Consider the following 18,966-nt stretch of genomic DNA (forward strand, 5'->3'; position numbering starts at 1 on the left):
GTCCAGCAAATAAATAAAAGAAAATGAAAATTTAACACTGATTTAAAACAACCAAAAAAAAAGGTCCTGTCTCGACACTAAAAATACCTAAAAATACCACTGAAATGACACTAAAAATATCTAAAAAAAATACCTAAATATACCAGTGAAATGACACTAAAAATACCTAAATATACCACTGAAATGACACTAAAAATACTTATAAATACCTAAATATACCTCAAAAACACCACTGAAATGATCTCTACTTAAAACTACTTAAATATACCTTAAAATATCACTGATATGACACCAAAAATACCCAAAAATACTTTAAAATACCTAAATATACCTAAAAATTCCACTGAAATGATCTCTACTTAAAAATACTTAAATATACCTAAAAATACCACTGAAATGACACTAAAAATACTTACAAATACCTAAATATACCTCAAAAAGACCACTGAAATGATCTCTACTTAAAAATACTTAAACATACCTAAAAATACCCCTAAAATTACACTTAAAATACCTAAAAATACCTAAAAATACCTAAATATACCCAACAAAAATCCCACTGAAATGATCTCCTTGGACATCCCCAAAAAGTGTGCACTCGATAGCCCGCAGCTCTGGCATTAACCTTGTTCTAGGCGCCAGGTGTTCAAAGAGCCAAATGGTGGCCCTTATAATGATCTGATGGCATGGCATGTTTCAGCCATCTATTAGATAGGCTCTCTCTAGATATGATCCTACATTTGCTGTTGCAAAAACAAACGATTTATATCGTTTACCCCGCATACCCTTTGAGTGCAGGGTATAAACATTAACAAGCGGCAGCCAGTAAAAAAAATTTAACTTAATTGCCAAAACACACACACACACACACACACACACACACACACACACACCGATGGAGTAGGGGTGGCATCCACAACAGCCCAAAAAAAAAAGGAGAAAAAAAAAGAAAAGGGTGTTGTTGCTGTGGTTCTGTTTTTTCCTCTGCTGCGGACGGGGGCAGGGTCTGCTGTTGGCGTGTGCGTGCGCCGCCGTGCGATATAATTTATGTTTCAATAACTTTCGAAACTCATTGAAAAGTCGCTTATGTTTGCTTCAATGGCAGCAGCAGCAACAGCAGCAACAGGGGCAGTGGCAGTGGCAGCAGGCAGCAGGCAACAAAAGCAACAGCAAACATAAGGGGAAGAATGCTAAAAGTACAACAATAAATTGTTGGGGATTTACTTATGCGAAAGCGCGGGTGGAGGGTACTGGGTACTGGGTAGAGTAGGATGGAGCCTGCTCCTGCTCCTGCTCCTGCCATTTGCCATTTTACTCAATTTTTTATTGTTGTTGCACTTCAGCGACCTCCTGAAAGTCTTTGTCTTTCGCCCGCACCCGCAACGGCGGCAGCGGCGGCGGCAGCGGCAGCAAAAGAAAATTCTCGCTTAAGTTGCAAAAAGTTTTTCCTATTTTTTTCTCCCCGCCCCCCCTGCCAGCCTCCTTCTCTCGCGCTCTCTCTCTCTCTTTTTGTGAATGTATTTTGTTTTCCATTTGCTGTGCTGTTTTCTATTTTGTATTGTAATGTTTTTTTGTTGTTTTTTTTGTGCTTTTAAAATTTATTTGCAAGTTTTCTAATTTGTATTTCACTTCATTTTATTCTCATTTGGGAAGGGAGAGAAACACACACATACACACACAGAGAGAGAGAGAAGACATGTCCCAGAAAACCAAGGCGAGAGTGCCGCAAAATGCTCGCAAAAGAACTCACAAGCGAGAGTTTTACAAGAGGCAAGTGCGCGGCGACTGCGCTGCCGGCCCATAGACTCTATGCACATGTTTCTACACATTCTGGACACATGTAGCCAAGCCATACGAATGACTTATCGGCCAGTTATCTGTCGAAGCCGAAGACGCATTGCCGGACCCACACGAAGGCTTGCTGCTTTTTTTTTTGGCAGCGCAGTCGCAGCGCACTAATCTCTTGTAAAACTCTCGTCGCAGCGCACTGTCCTCTTGTAAAACTCTCGTCGCAGCGCACTGTCCTCTTGTAAAACTCTCGCCTGCGAGCTCGCGGGACTCTCGCAAAAGGCGCGGGTTTGCTGGTTTGCTGGGAAGTGAGATATCTCCAGGGCAAAAAGAGTGTGAGAGAGGGACAGGGGCAGGGGCAGATTAGGGGGTATATAAGTATGCAATGCCAATGCCTGCCCTCAGGGGTGTGCGCATATTTATTAACCGCACTGTTGACTCCACGCTGCGGCAACTTTAGCTTGCAGCTTGTTGCTCCATCTCCATCTCTCTCTCTCTCTCCCTCTCACTCTATCACTCTCTCTCTCTCTGCCTCTGCCTGTGTGTGTGTGTGTGTTTTTGAATTTTGTTGTCGCACCTTCTCTGGAATTCTGTTTACATTTATTACTTTGCGCAAGTTTAAGTGAAAAATTTCCATAAACATTCTTTTAAGCGACATAAAGTTTTTATTAAATTTTGCTAGAGAAATCCCTGACACGATGATATCAGACGGGGAAACATAGAGCACACAGAGCACCAACGACAACGACAACGACAACGACGATGGCAACAAATAGAGCTGCGGAATTTACAACTAAAGGAGGAGGGTTTTACTTTTCCACCATCTCCTCCATCCCCCCCATCTCCATTCTAGGTACAAGCTTCAACCTGATTGCTGCTGTTGGTGGAAGCTGGTTTTTAAGACACTTCCAGCGACAGAGGGGCACAGAGAGAGGAGAGAAGGTGTAGCAACTGTTTTACTGCTGGCAGTACTACGGGAAAGAGATACGAGCTCTAGGGTTCCTTCCACTGATGCTGCTGCTGCTCCTGCTCCTGCTCCTGCTCTTGCTGCTGCAGCACGCAGTTCATAAAAATTTTGCCAGCCAACATGACATGCACAAAGGCGAAAGGACACACGGGACACAGAGCTGGTCGCAGAGCTGCGAGTGAGTGAGAGACAGAGAACACACACACACACACACACACACACACACAGAAATGTGAGTGAAAGAGACACGAGCGAGAGGGAGAGGCAGAGGGGGGAAAAAAACAGAGAAAGACTGAGAGAATGTGGCATAAACTTTCGTCGCTTGTTAACCTGAGAGCTAAGAGCAGCAGGCAGCTGGCAGGCAGCAGCAGAAGTTCCCTTTCCACTGACATTAGATGAAATTCAATTAAAACAAAGATATATTTCGTGGGGCATTCCACCAGCAGCAGCAGCAGCCAGGAGCAGCAGCCAGGAGCAGCAGCCAGGAGGAGTGTCACTTCTCGAGTTGTTTAAAACAAAAAAATGCGCTTAAAAAACGAACCAACGAACGAACGAATGAATGAACGACAGAGAAATGTGTTGGCTCCCTATTTCTTTTTTTCTCTGTTTCTTGTTCTTCTTGTTGCCGCACAGTACATTGCGTATACGCCCCATAAAACGCTTAATTAGTGCGAAAAGAAAAGCAGCGCATAAACATTTGCTAGTTTGTAAGTGATTTTCCCCGCCGTTTTTTTCTCTCTCTCTCTCTCGTTCTCGTTTTGAGTTTCGCTGCTTTGGCGGGTGGGTATTATGGTCTTTTAAGAGAGAATCTTACAAAGAATAAATTATAGACTCAAGCGCAGATACACGTAATATACAAATACTCATTCCATTGATACCTTTTGGTAATGAAAATAATATATGTATGTAGTTTAAGTCGATAGAAGGTGGGGCAAGGCTACTCGATAAAGATGGAATTATTATATAGAAAATATCGTTAGAAAACAACGCCAATCCTTAGGGGGAATGAGAGAACTGCATGGCGTACGATCGCACTTTGAGTTGGAGTTGGTCTGTGAACAAAACAAACATCGAACAGGATCAAACATGCTTGAGACGGGCGATAACAGCAGCCAGCGGCCACCGTCTCTGCTATCTCTGATTTTTTTCTATGCCGTTCTGCCTGCGCCTTCGAAACCGAAGTTGAAGCCCAAGCCGAAGCCGAAGCGCTGGTTGTTGGAGTTGGTCTGCGAACGAAACAACCATCGAACAGGATCAAACATGCTCGGGACGGGCGAGCAGCCAGCGGCCGCCGTCTTCTCTTATCTCTGCTTTTTTTCTCTGCCGTTCTGCCTGCGCAATGTTTGTGTTGGCGCGCCGAACACTGATCGAAACCGAAGTTGAAGCCGAGGCCGAAGCGCTGGTTGTGCTGCTCGTGCACGTTCACAGACAAATGTTTTGTCCGATTGCGACTAATCATGTTCGGACTTCGAGCTTTTCCTTTCGTTTTGTGCATGATGAAATTATACGATACAAGGCGGCACTCTTTTCGGGGCTTTTTCTGGCTTACTTTGTTCTGCTCTCTCTGTCCCTTTCTTAGCAAAAAGCCGTCAAAGCTCTCTCAGTAGTGCTGAGCGTAAAATCAGACCCGAAAGAGTGCGAATACACCACTTTGTATGGTTTCATCATTGTTTTTGAGCTTTCGCTAAGACAAAAACTACGAGTAAATGATCGATTACTGGATTACTGATACTCGTTGCAGCCCCTTTCGATGGCCCCCTCCTGACGGCCATTTCCTAAGAAGGGTATCAAATGCTTCGCAACTGAGTGTCCATTCTGTTTTTATAGAGCAAAATGTAGCTGTAAATGTATGTAAATCGAAATTGACTCTTTTTCAAATGTCGCCTCATTATTCATACTGCCAGGAACCGCAGAAACCCAGCTAATTTACGTTAAGCATTTTTAAATAAGGTCAAAATGGGTCGGTCGAAGGGGGGAGGTGAATACAGGCTGCAGGGTGGGCAGGGCGAGTGGGTGGGGGAGGGGGAGGGCTGTAGCTGTATGGTTCAGCCAACTGAATGTTGATCGAAACCGCAACAAATGACAAACGTTCCAAGTGGAAAATACACAACACGGAAAGCACACAAACGAGAGACAGGGAAATAGAGAGAGAGAGAGAGAGAATAAAAGTAGTAGAAAGGGAGAGAGACAGAGGCAAACAGAAAAAACGAGAAGGAAAATCAATGAAAATGAAAACCAATTAGCGGTTAACCAAACTGTTCAAATTTGGAAAGGGATGCGCAGCCGTGCATGGCCATAAACAACAACAACAACAGTGCCGGCAGCACCAGCAAAAGATACACCCGAAACGGGAGGAGAAGGGAGGGACGCGAGAGAGAGGGGGAGATAAAGCCAGGGATGAGTGATGGAGAGAGGTCAACGGCAGCAGCAGCAACAACAGAAGGAGGTTGAAAGGTAAAAGGTTGCCACAGGTTACAAAATTTATTACTCCGAAAATATATATACATATATATGTATGTATGTATGTATGTATATATGTAGGTTATGCACGAGAATATGCAATAATTAAAATCAGTTTGCAACACGACACCATTTTCGGTGGCGCGCGGTCTCCATAGAGAATTAATTGAGAGAGCCATAAATTAGAGATACATTTGGGTATATGTATGCCTGAGAACTGCAGATAGATACAGATTTTGGTGAGGGGTAAGATCGGAAAAAGGCTACGGACTAAATAGGAAGATATTTTCAATGGAAAAAGACCCCAAAGATGCACCAGAATCGAAGAATAATGAACAATCTGGAGCTAGAAGCAATCCCCTCTAGAGGTCTAACTTAGACTCGATTGCCATTGGGGCTGCTCCACTCACCTGGATCTACGCGTCGTGGGATCCTTCATGACCATAGCCTCTGAGATTTCGCCATAGCGTCCAAAGTAATCGCGTAAGCTCTCTGGAAAGGCAAAGCAAATGAGAAAAGTGTATTAGAGATGAAAGAAAACAGAGTGCACCAGGGACAGGGGCTGCCTGCCAGTCAATCAATCAATCAATCAATCAGTCAAGCGGCGTATGTGTATCCGCTGGGAATACTGGGGGCCGCACAAGTACAGTTGTCATCAAAATCACAAAATCACGACACAAAAAGTAACTAATTTTATTTATGCGCTTCATAAAAAGGAAAAACCCACGAAAAACGTAAACAAAATCGCAGAACATTTCATGGTTTTGTGCTGGCTCTCTCGTTACACCAGTGCCTGGACATTATTCACATGCTGCATGGGGCATGTGGGGCATGTGGGGCATGTGGGGCATGTGGGGCATGTGGGGCACGTTTACCCACACTCCCCGTATGGATGGTTCTCCACTTCAGACGGGTACGTCGGCAGCTGTTGTCTGCGGTTTTGTGAGCTAATCTGGTTCTGCCACGAAGAGGAGGACTCTGCCACAGCGAGTGCGGAGGGGGGGGGGGGGGAGGGATTGGAAAAAGCACTTCAGCGGCACGTACGCACACAAACGCAAAACTGAAGTTATTTCAACAAAATTGCCAGACAAATGGGAGGAAAGCAGCAGAAGCAGCAGCAGCAGCAGAGGGGGGGGAAGGAGGAGGAGGAGGAGTAGGAGCAGCAGTGGCAGTGGCAGCAACAACGACAGATACCAAGCCTCGTTGGCTGCGATTTAATGCAGCAGCAGCAGTGGCAGTGGCAGTGGCAGTGGCAACAGAGAGGGAAAAAATCCGATAAAGTCATCTCTCATGGAGAGAAAAACAACAACAACAACAACAACAACAAAAAGGGAAAGGAAAAAGGGAAGAGAGAGTAAAAGGAGACCCCCCTACCCTAATCCAGTCGAGAGTGTCGACGCAGGGGCGTCATAAATTCAAACTACAATAAAAATTCAATAAAACAAACGATTTTTATTTTTTTATTATTTTTTTTTCTGTGCCGGGAAACGGAGTTCCGCCAAGACGCTTCTTTAGCCATAAATGTGGTGCGATTTCTCGCACCAGCCGCAGGCCAAAAGGACACCATGCCACACACACACGCACCACCAAGAGTCAAGGGGCAAGTGTGTGTGTGTGTGTGGAGCAACTAGTTGCGCCTTGTGTCGATGCAGACAGTCCCCCCCCCCTCTCCGCCCTCCTGGGGGTGTACTAGTGGCATGTGGCATGCTTCTCTCCCTCTCCCTGTGTGTGTGTGGTGGCAGTCAAGTGGGGGCAATGCAACGCGAAACGCGAAGCGCGTCGCGTGATTTACATAAGTATGCACAATAATTATGAACAATAAAAAACAATTTGTTTGCTTATGACAGTTTTGGAACCATAAATAACAGCAGCAACTGGCGCGCTCGAGTGTGGCATGTGGCATGTGTGTGCGCGAGGGCCGGGCCCAAAGTGGCTAACAAAAATGCCATGGGCCAGGGCAGGGTGGGGTATGGTATGCGTGTGTGGCATGTAAATTGATGGCCAGAGCCGAAAAACGAAAAAGGGTTGCGTATGCGGCGCTGCAAAGTATGCTACACTTTAATTTTTAATGGGCAATTGCTCGGCCACCGTGCCACAGAGGAGAGGGGGCTCATGGATGATAGGTGTATATTCTGTGGCATGACTCGCCGCATTAGCCGCAAGGTGAGGTAAATTAGATAAACCACTGAGAAAGTTAATCGCACTTTTCTACTTAGTAATCGTATATCCCCCTCCTCCCTCCCTCTCCCTCCCCTCTCTCTGGCAGCTCTTTCTGCCCCAAAAATATACCCGTTTTATAACCATTTTCTTTGGGCATTTTCCAGCAATATATCTCCCCTCTTTTGCTGATTTTAATCAACTTATTTTCGCTTTGGTTTTTCTTAAATTTTCCCTTGATTTTCGGCCTCGTTTCAAAGAGTTTCCCCCTAGGCCATCAATCAACGTTCAATCGTATTAATTTGAGGCTAATTTCTTGTAGTTTTTCCCAGCAAACAGCTCGGCTTGGCCCTCGAATCTGTGTCAAAATATTTTATCTTCCGTCCACTGCTGGCTGCTGCTTTCCCCCCCCCCCCCCCCCTCGATCGACATTCGATTGATGAACCTTTGAAAGGTTTTTCTGGTTTATTCTAATTATAATTGCATTATTGGCTTCGTTTTGCTTTCAATTCGGTTGCCCCACGCCCCACGCCACTCTTTCTATTTTCAGAATTCGCATCAAAATTCCAAAATGAAGTCATCATCAACATGTCAATCACAACCCGGGGCCCATCATCGTGCACTTTGTCAGAGAAGGAGCACAGGACACAGGACACAGGACACAGGACACGGGACACGGGACAGCCGCATGGACACGTGGAATACCTTTCCGGCCAATTAACCATTTCAGCATTTCTCACAGTGCACTCTATCGCTGTTCGCGGGGGACACCCACTGGACCCCTTCTATTCCTATCTGTCTCCCCCCTCCCCTGCCCCACCAAAGGGACTGTCATTCCATTGCGACGTTCATTTTTGAGTGACAGCTGCAAAGTTTGTTTTGCATTTCATATTTGCGAGCTCTCGTCATGCAGCCCCCCCGTCAGCCCCCCGCCACCCCCTGTCAGAGTCCCCGTCTGTCCGTCAGTCTGCGAGTGTGCTCAGCGCCAACTGTCACTTGACTGCTGCTGCCTCACTGCCCCCCACCGCCCACTCAACATGCAACATACTGCCTCCGAAGCTGCCCCCCCCAACGCTGCCCCATCGCTGGACAGGGCCAATAGAATGCACAAACAACAGCAACAACAACAAAATATGTGTGAATGTGAATTCAAAAAAAAACAAAAAGAGAGAAAAACGAGGGAAAAAGGAAAATGGTCAACAAATTAAAACGCGGAAAAATAAAAATAAAATTAAAATTTATTTGCTACAACAACAACAACAACAGAAAAGTCCTCATATAAATAAAACAAAGAAGAGGGGAGGAGTAGAGGAATTTGAAGAGTAGAAGAGGGAGAGGGGGGTGGGGGGGGGGGGTGGGCAGCGAAAAAGAGCAGCAACAGGAAGGGGCAACAGGAAGGGGCAACAGGAAGGGGCAATATATTGTAAAAACTGGACGGAGGACGGAGGAGGAGGAGGGAGGAGGAGGTGGAGGGCCGGCAGCGGCCAGAGGCAGGCCAAAAAAGCCAAACTTGGATTTAATTAAAATGTTTACCACAGTCATTTCATTTTCATAGCCAGCAAACATAAATTTTGAAACGCATCAGATGGAATGGGCTGCCACGGACGGGGAGGTGCCACAGGAGGTGCCACCGTTGGTGGCAGAGGCAGTGGAGGAACCACAGAGCGAAACAGCTGCAAGAAAATGCCAAAAACCATTAAAGTTCTTGCCATTTCACTCGCACACACACACACACACACACATATATCGTATACACACGATATACATATATATCGAATACAAAAAGGGAGAGCGAGCGAGCGAGAGATTTTGATTGTTGCATTTGTGGTTTTTGTTGCTTTTGTTGTTGCTTTTGTTGTGCCAAATAAACGATCTAGAAAATGCCTTCAATCTGCTAAAGCGAGAGGCAAAATGTATGTATTTTCAGGTAATTAGTTCAAGCAGTTGCCTGCCCCTCCCCTCTCCCCCCTCGCTCCCGGCAACAAACAAACGACCTTCGACCTTCTACAGTGTCAGCAGAAATATATCCCAAATCCATTTAGTGAAATTATTTATAAGAAAACTCTGCCAAAACCCCCCCTGGTCCCTCCCCCTTCGCCACCCCCCTTTGTATCGCAGACCGAAAAGGCAATCCGTTTTGCGGTTGCAGGCATATTAACCCCTTAACGTTCCACACAAAGCCCTGCATCCAGTGTATAACCCCCCCCCCCCCCCCCCCCCCCCCCCCCCCCCCCCCCCCCCCCCCCCCCCCCCACCCATGATTCATTCAATCCATCCCTTAGGATGGCCAGGGTAGGCCACACACACCGCACATGTTGTCAAAAGCACAATGCTGAAACCATAAATTTATGTGCTTTCTATTGTTTTTGCCAAAGAAAGCGGAAGTTCTGTGTGTGTTCTTCTCTCTCCTCTGCGGAGAGAGAGAGAGAGACAGAGAGAGCTGGAAAAACCAGAGCCAGAACCTGAACAAGAGGCAGGAAAAACTAGCAACAAAAAGCAGAGTAGAACAGAGCAGAGCAGAGCAAAAGAAGCTGAGGAATGAGTGGAGTGGAGAGGGGAGTGGAAAAAAAGGTGTGCGCAAAGGGATTTCAATCAATTGTGAGGCAAACGGCAACTGGCAGCCAGCAGAACAGAAAGCAACAAAAACTAACAACCTCTGACTCTGCCACCAGTCACGGGAATGCCTGCCTCATGCCTCATGCCTCATGCCGCATGCCTCACACCGCCAGCCATGCTCTGATTCTGTCCTTTTCTATCGTTTGTTTGAAAACGCAAATTGCTATTTTGTCTGAACAGCCCAGAGAGCGAGAGAGAGATGGCTATAGCTTACAGGAGAGAGAGGGGGAGAGGGAGGGGGGGAGATGTGAAGCCCTGTTGTAACACATCCTTCCCCACTCCCCTGCAGGACCGTGTGGCATCATTTTTCATGCGCTCCAACAACTTTTGACAAAGGTCGGTCAAGCAAGTCTTAAAAACTTTGCGACAAGACAACGCACGTTCCACGTTGCCCCTCGCCCGTGCCCCCGCCCGTGCCCCTCCTCTGCCTTCCTCCTTCGCCTATTCGCTTAGTGAATTACTCGGGCTTTAAGGGGTTAACGGGGCTAAGGGGGTTAAGGTTCAGGCCCCTGCACACTCACACACACCCACACACACCCCCCAGGGGGGGCCACGCTGGTAACAGTTGTCGCTGTTTGCTCTTCGCCCTAAGCCGTAAATAATAATATTTAGACAAGTTGGCAGCACCGAAACGCCTACCGACAGAGAGTGCCACAAAAAAGGAGAGAGCAGGCCACACGGCGAGCCATTGCGGGGAGTCTTACGTATAACAGTTTATGTAAGCGGTATAACAGATGATGAGTGATAAGCGAGAAATCGGTGAAAGCCGCGGAAAGAATTTGGATAACATTTTAATGAGGCTAAACAAGGCATCGGTATAACAATTTCCTGGGTATAACAGTTGCCAGGTATTCAAGTCTCTAGGTATAACACTTTCTAGGTATAAGTATACCAAGTTAACAGGTATAACTACTTCTAGGTATAACAGTTTTTGGGCATAAAAGTCTACTAGGTATTCAAGTTTCTGAGCATAACAGTTTATAGGTATACCACTTTCCTGGGTATAACAGGTATAACAGTTTCTAGGTATACATGTTTCTAGGTACATTTACAAGTTTTTAGGTAGAAGACTTTCTAGGTATAGCATTTTCCAGGTATAACTATTTCTAGGTATAACATTATCTGGGTATAACAGTTTCTAGGCAAAACAGTTTATAGGTTTAACAGTTTCCGGACGTAAAAGTGTTCAGGTATAACAGTTTCTAGGTATACAAGTTTCTGGGTATAACAGTTTCTAGGTATAACACTTTCTAGGAATACCAGTTTCCAGGTATAACTATTTCTATGTATTCTTTGTATACCAGTTCCTAGGTAAAACAGTTTATGGGCTAAATAGTTTCTAGGCATACAAGTTTCTGGTTATAACAGTTTACAGGTATAGCAGGTTCTGGGTATAACAGTTTCGAGGTAAACAGTTTCCATGTAAAACCGTTTCTGGATATAGCATGTATAACAATCTATAGGTATAACAGTTTATGAGTATAACAGTTTACAAAGACATAGATTTTATTTTTAAACACATTTAGAACAGTTTCTCCATGCATGGCCTTGTCGCCTCAACGGTTTATATGTATCTACATCAGCTCATACATTTGTATCTTGTTGGTAGAACAGTTTATCCTTTGAACAGTTTGTTGGCTACCATTTGCCCAGTTTTATAACAGTCGGAACATTCATTAGCAACTGAAAGCACTTGAAAAACCCAAACAATGCAGACCCCTCTAACAAAAACACCCAAAAATTCCAGAAACAGATAACAGATAATAAGAGTGCCCCAAGCGAGTTCATGCATTAAAGATCAGCCTCTTTGTTCTACAAATCGAACCCCAAGCCCCTATAGAAGAGTTTTAATCTCCCGAAAGAAACCGCTTCTTCGAAAGTTCTCACACAAAAGACGCTACATGGGGAGAACCCTTTGAAGATGCCCTCAAAATAGTATCAACAAAAACTTTAAAATGTTTATCAACCTATTCCAGTGTTCAATTCGAATCCTTTCCAATCTTTACTTCTGTCACTCTCCCTCTTTGATCTATAAATCGAACCCTTGGCCCGTATATTCCACGCATCCCTGTACGAGTGCTTAGAAGACCCTCTGCTGGAACTACTCCACGAATATCTGAAAGATACTCTTTTACGTCGTTTTTGGGGGAAGAACAAAAAAAAAAAAAAACTTTATTCAAATTTTGCATCTTCGTGAAACTTCCTTAACCCTGCTCGAAATGGTTGGAAAAACTTGTTTACAAGCGTCAAGACATTCAGTTTTTTACCTGCTCTACGTGGGGCAGATGTTTGCCCAACTTCCGATGCGATTTATGGCTTGGGGCAGGGGCAGGGGCTGGGGGCTGGGGGCAGGGGACCCAAAAGTCCATAGACTTATGGATTGCTATGGCACTTACCATAATTGCATTTTGGATTTCCAAGGAAGGAATTTTCCTGGACAACTTTGAATAATTTATGTGTGTGCCTGTCTCTGTCTGCAGTTCAAAGGTCGAGCGGAGCGGAGTGGAGTGGGGTGGGGTTAAGGCAACGCACAAATTAAAATCAACGCACACCAAAATGTGTGATTGATGAATGGCTCTCCATCTCCCTCTCCGAGAGGGAGAGGCTGCCTATCCTATTGTTCGGGTCAAGTCATTTAAATATGGGAATTGTTGGGACAATGGACAATGGGATAATGTTTGTGGGGGGGGTGGGGGTGGGGGAGGGGTTTGCTTGGGGATCACAGATAGATATATTCCAAGGTAAACTCTGAAAACTAAACAGAATGTCAAAAAATCAAAGTCCAAACAAAAGGAAAACAAAAGGGGGTGGGAGAGGGGGGGGAAGGGGGGGGGGGGCAGCGGTAGGTAGGCTTCAAGCTGAAGATGCCACGACGCTGGCTAAACAAAAGGCGGTTTCAAAACTTTTCCACACACACACACACACAGAGAAAAGCAAACTTTGAGACAACTTTTGAGTGCAAGAGAGAGAGAGAGAGAGAGAGAGAGAGGTAGAAACGCAATGAGACAGAGAGAAAGTGGAAAGTGGAAGCTGCTTATCTCTGGCACACACACACACACACACACACAGAGAGAGACCCCAGGGCGGCAGCATCAAAAGCATGCTAATGTCCAGCAGCCCTGGCCGCAAATATTGCCCCTGCCACGTGCCCCCGTGCCCCCCCCCTGGAATGGACAGAGACAGAAGCCAAGAAGTCAAGCACAAAAAAGGGTCAAGAGGTGGCTTCAAAGGAGCGAACGACACGGAGAGCCATCTCTCTACGCAGGATATGCGACTCTGCAACGCATACGAATCAATTGATTTTTTGGCCGGTTGGGGGCAAGGTCTTGCGTGGGAGGGGGGATCCCCCATTGGTATCCATGGGCGGATGAAAGGTCTCCGTGTCCGTCTCCGTCTCTGAATGCAAAAAGTCTCTTCCTTCCTTCGAGCGCCTTTTTTTTCTTCGGTTTTTTTTGTGCGTTGCAGCCAAGTGGAATAAATTTCCAGCATTCAAGGTAAATCGTCGTGGAAATCACTGAAAGCAAATTAAAAAGTAACACGGTGGCAGGGGGGGGGGGGACAGAGGGGGGTAGGGAGAGCGAGTCAATAAGGATGATGAGGATTCGAGTGTATTCGAGGAAGAGCTACAAAAGGGTCAAGCCATCGACGCAATAAACCAAAATGCGGCGATCGAGAGAGAGGCGTTGCCCCGAGCCGTGGCATGGGGCATGTGGCCCCCTAAAGGATTTCCTTATAATTTATTGTGAATTTATGCGAATCATTTCCAGTCGGATTGCCCCAGCAATGGCGATGCCATCGTAATTCGACGACGGAGGAGTGAATGCCCAAAGCCGCCAAGGATTTTCAACTTTATAATTGAATCCATTACTTAGGAAACGTGCGTCCAAGATTTCGATGTATTAAAGTGTTTGGGGCACCGACACCGGCCCCGCCACCGGCAACCCATTCTCCTGACGAGCCTCATCACGAAACAGGCGCTGATTGCCGGGGACCCAGGACGATGCCAGCGACGCGGGCAAGGGTGAAAGCGAATTAAGTTTTTTGTTGGTTTTCCCCAGCCCCAGCCCCAGCCCCACCCACGCCCCACGCCGAAAAATAAGTTTTAATTACGGGCATATGATGGTGGCCGATAATTATAATAATAATAATAATAATAATAACAACGGAGCGAAAAATGAAAAATGAAAAACGAAGCTGGAAAAACTTTTGGCGCCAAGGCGAAAGCCGAAAGAAAACCCCAACGTAGGATCCACTGACTGAAAAATTCTATTATAATTAATAGCAGAAAATTATGAAATTAATGCAGAAAACACCACACGAACAGGCAACCAGGCAGGCAGCAGGCAGCGGCAGCCAGGCAGCAGGGAAACATGCCCCAAAAATTGGATTCATTAAAAATTGAAGTGGGTTTCAGAAGGGGGGGTTTTGCCCCCCCAAGAGACAAGGCAGAGATAGAGATAGAGATAGAGTGAGTGCCTGCCCGTGGATTATCCCAAAAAACTTGGCTCGAATGCAGCGAAAAAGGGTTCGAAGAAGGGAAGAGGGGAGGGGGGAGTGTACCCACAATAATTGAATCTCTTAAGGTCTCTTTGGATTTCTCAAATCACATTTCACAACTGCTTCTGAAATTCTGATGAGGGACGGGACGCGCAGCCACGGATTACGGATAACGGATTACGGATTACGGATTACGGATTAGAGGTTACAGATTTCACACTCGACTGAGCAGATAATCGGCAAACGGGGGAAGGAAAATGGCAGCCAGAGAGGGAAGCTCTCTTTGGAAAAGTCTTTGAGTATCGAATGGAATCTGGAATCTCATGATATTTCCTATTAGTAGAACATTCTCTGCTTTATGTGTGTATCATTCATGGACCAGTCATACGTGAAGACCCCCAAAGAAGCTCCAACTGCCAGGAGAACCAGGCGCCAGACCCTTCTTAAGGTTTCACCTCCAGCCCATGCCTCTTTCCCTATAAAGGGTATGGACCTTTGCACAAAAATCATTTGTAAACTATCCGAAAATTGAGTCTTCACTGTTCTTCTCAATAGCTGCCACTTCTATCACGATTTTACCTAATAAATCGAATTTTTTCTACTCTGTAAATCATCCAAAAAGGCAGCTGATGGAAGAACTTCCAGAGGAAGGGGGGAAATGGGGAGATGGAACATGGCCAATGGTCTCGTTAGGTCTTATTTCTCACTCCTCGATCATGGCAAAGGGGTGCGTAACCTCCGCCAAAAATGGCAAGGGCCGCGGCTCTACATTTCAGTCAGCAGAGAGCTAGAGAATGTAAACTGGTCTACAAAAGATATCTATTGTGATTCGAGTGTCTCGAAGGGATTTGCTTTGTTTCTTCTCCTTGGAGAGTGCACCTTTGCATCCTTTCCACATATATTCGCCAGGACTCCCGCTAAGACTCCTGCTAGAGTGTCTGCGGTCTGCTTCAGGCATTTAACCCCTACAAATGATACCCGTTGATGAGAAGACCCTCCGAAAGAGTGAACAAAGAGACTTCCACTCTGATATCTATCGTATATCATTGCGATATCTGTGCATGTAGCCCGTATCTATCCTGCGGGCTGTAAAGGAGCCTCTTCTCGTTTTCCGGTATCCATTTTCGCCTCTTGAACATCTGAACATTTCATTTCATTTCATTTCATTTTCCAACTGGATTCCGCTTGCGCCGCCTGCTTTTGTTGCACGCAATTTTTCATACTAATTACCAAGCAATTTAGTTTTGTGTGTTAACACTCCGCTCCACGGCTGCCACGGCTGCCACGGCTGCCACGTTGATTGGCATTGGCAAGCGGCATTGGCAAGTGGCAGTGTGCCAGTGGCAGTGTGGCAAGCGGCAGTGGCAGCAACGGCAGGTGGCCGCCTCATTAGTGGCTTAACTTGCTATACAAAATGTGGCACTTATGGCAAACACAGAAGCAGCGGCCGAGGCGGCAGAGGTGGCAACATGAAACATGAAAAAGCAGCAGCATCAAATTGACACTTAACCAGAAAGAGAGGGAGAGAGAGAGAGAGGGAGAGGGAGAATGAAGGGCGAGGTGGGGCTGGGGCTGAGGCTAAGAGGCAACAATAAGCAGCCACACGTTGACCAGGCCAAGAGGATGTGGCTTGATGGCAGGACAGGACAGGACAGGACAGGACAGGACAGGACAGGACCAACGGGAACAACAGCATTGCCAACTGTGTAAACAAAAACGACAATGACGACGAAACACACACACACACACACACACACACACAAAGAGAGAGAGGAAACGACAAGCGACATAGCCCTGCCACATATCAGTCAGAGCAAAGGACGAACACCCTGGGAGAGCCGACCCATGGAGATCCGCTTTAAAGTCGGGTCGCCGGGGCACTTGTTGGTGTCCATAAGCTGGCTGGGCAAACAGGCAAACAGGCAAACAAAACCCAACTAACAAGCCATAAGATGACAGCCTCTGCCTGCCAGCCTGCCTGCCTGCCTGCCTGCCTGCCTGCCTGCCTGCCAGTGACAAATTGTGCCAAATCGAAATGGCAAACAGAATGCCAACAGCAGCAGCACCACCACCGCCACCACCACCACCCATCGGCAGCAGGGAAGAAACAGAAAGAAAGAACAGAAAAGATAGGTAGAGAGAGGGACAGGCAGATGGGCCACAGCGAGGCAAAGAGGCAGAGAGGAGAGGGATCGTCTATAAACAGAAGCAACAAATATGCTAAATTTCTCACACAGCTGCTAATTTGCCAAAAATCAAAAAAATCCCCCCCCAAGCCCCGTAGAGATCAATCTTTTGTTTATGATCTATGGGGGGAGGGGGGCAGTACTTCCAAGTACAGTTGTGTATAACAGTTGATGGGCACAACATACGGGGTCCTTCTTCTTTGTCCTTCTTTGAAACCTTTGATTTCTGAGGCTTTTATTGTGGAAACACACACACACACACCCATAACGAATCCCGAGTTAATTCCAATCAAGAAATGCCTCCTCTCCTTAATCGAAATCCTCCTCCTTCAGAGTGTATCCAAAAATATGAGCAACAGTTCGCCCCCAGAAAATAGTTACAGGGTGGACAGGGTGGAGCAGGCGTGGGGGCGTGGGGGGAGTGGCGGCGATATTGATAGGCAGCAATCAAGTGTGCCACGGGGCGTATGCGCAACGAGGATTGCAAGATGGAAAGTGGCAGAAGCTCCTAGGTCCACTTTGTGCGGCATTAGCTAAACAAATAATCATTACATTTTCCATTTGTTTTTTTGAATGCCTGATGCCCCCGTGCCCGCCCCCGTGCCTGCACCGTGCCTGCCCCGTGCCCGCCCCCCCCACAACTCTCGTTCCGCCTCCAACTGTGTGTTTTCTGGAGTGTATCGATGGCCGTGCCGCACCGCGCAGGCAAATACAAATCTCTCACGCATTCACGGCACGTACCACATGATGCCTGGGCCGTGGCTCCACCTCCGCCTCCACCTCCGCCGCCACTTGACGAACGTTGAGTTACAAGCAAACAGAGCTCTCTTGAGAGGCGCATAAGCTACACCCCCCCCCCCCCGTCGTACACTAAGCCCTGCCCCTGCCCCATCGCGCCCCATTCCCCCCGCATCCATTCCCATTTCTACTCCCATCTTTCACTCGCATTTAAAAAAGTATCAATTTCATTGTTACGCGAGCTCCACTCCACTCCACTCCACACTCCACTCTTCGCCTTCCCCTCCTCCTCCTTTGCCTCCTCCTCCTTTTTCTACACTCTCTGCTTCTGCTTCTTCTTTCTCTCTGGGCTTCCTTTCAGTGTTTTGGTTCTTTATTATAAATTCCCCTAAAGAAGAGTATTAGGAGTATTATGGTAACAGAAAATACAACGCAAAAAAAAACCCCCCAGAAAATACAAAAAATAGGCATATAAAGAATAAACAAGTATACTCCTTTTTTAGAAGAAAATTTTCAAAAAATATCTAAGAAATATAATTATTAGGAGTATATAAAGTGCAGCTGTCGTTTGGTTCCTTGAACACCTGGCCTCTGGCTACTAAATGCCAAAGGAATGCCCCTCCGATTGAATACCAAGCAGTTCTACAGAGCAGAGAATGGAACCTTTCAAAGGTTCCCCAACAGTTGAAAGATTTCCAAAGACGAATCCCTGCCTCTTTTCAACAGACTTTCTTTGCAGAAAAGATGGCATATAGAAGATATATATACCTATGCCCGATCCCTATTCCCACCTAGTATAATCCGTAATCCCCAGAAGATTCCCCTCAAAGTTAGGGCATCAAATGGGGGGCATAAACCTTTCACATTTCTCTTCCGCATTTTCATTTGGCTCTTGGAAAGTGAAATAAATTTTGAAACGGCAATTGCACGGTGGGGCATGCCCCATGGCAATATTAGATGAACATTTTCCGCCAGGACCCAACGACAGGGTTGGGGGTGGGTGGCGGGGGGGCAAGGCAGGACAACAAATTATTGCCCGGTCATGACGTGAGTTTTCATTCGACTTTGACTTTTTGCATAAAATTTCAATAAGGCGCCGGGCACAAGACGGCAGGCAAATGAGTTTTTCTTTTTCCCATGCCCTCCCCCAACCCCACCCATCTTTAGGGGCAAAGACAAAATACCAATAGTTTGTGCTTTCTTCCTGCTTTAAGGGGGGGTGGGGGGTTCTATCTATCGTGTCCCTCGTGTCAAATTGGGAGGCTAATCAAAGGTCTGCCCTCACCTCGGCACCAGCTGTGCAGAGCGGGTAAAGGAGGGGTCCTTCGGGGGGAAGTCCTGGAAGTAATGCATCATTTTGTGGTCAAAATGGCAAAAGCGTTAAGTTTTTATGGCCAACGATGGCTTCTTGGATCTAGACCAGGAATATAATCTCCGGCTGTTTTGTTTTGTTGGGAGTTTCGTCGCTCGTTTGCTTTGTATTTTATTATTATCGTTCTTGGCAGGCGAAACATGGCTCAAACTCCAGCCCTCCCCCCCCTCAGACGTCCCTCCCTG

At 46.4% G+C, this 18,966-nt stretch overlaps 1 protein-coding gene across 6 annotated transcripts in view; it reads right to left on the bottom strand.

Moving 5' to 3' along the window:
- LOC108152147 (RNA-binding protein Musashi homolog Rbp6) overlaps nucleotides 1-18,966 on the bottom strand; it is a 190,252-nt gene that overhangs the window by 116,352 nt on the left and 54,934 nt on the right. For all 6 annotated transcript variants that reach the window (XM_017281258.2, XM_017281261.2, XM_017281259.2 and 3 more), the window contains one exon: nucleotides 5,626-5,707. In XM_017281258.2, the coding sequence (XP_017136747.1) occupies nucleotides 5,626-5,707 (82 nt within the window). The remainder of the gene's footprint in view (nucleotides 1-5,625; nucleotides 5,708-18,966) is intronic.

Source organism: Drosophila miranda, chromosome XR (genome assembly GCF_003369915.1).
Source record: "Drosophila miranda strain MSH22 chromosome XR, D.miranda_PacBio2.1, whole genome shotgun sequence".
NCBI classification, from domain to species: Eukaryota; Metazoa; Arthropoda; class Insecta; order Diptera; family Drosophilidae; genus Drosophila; species Drosophila miranda.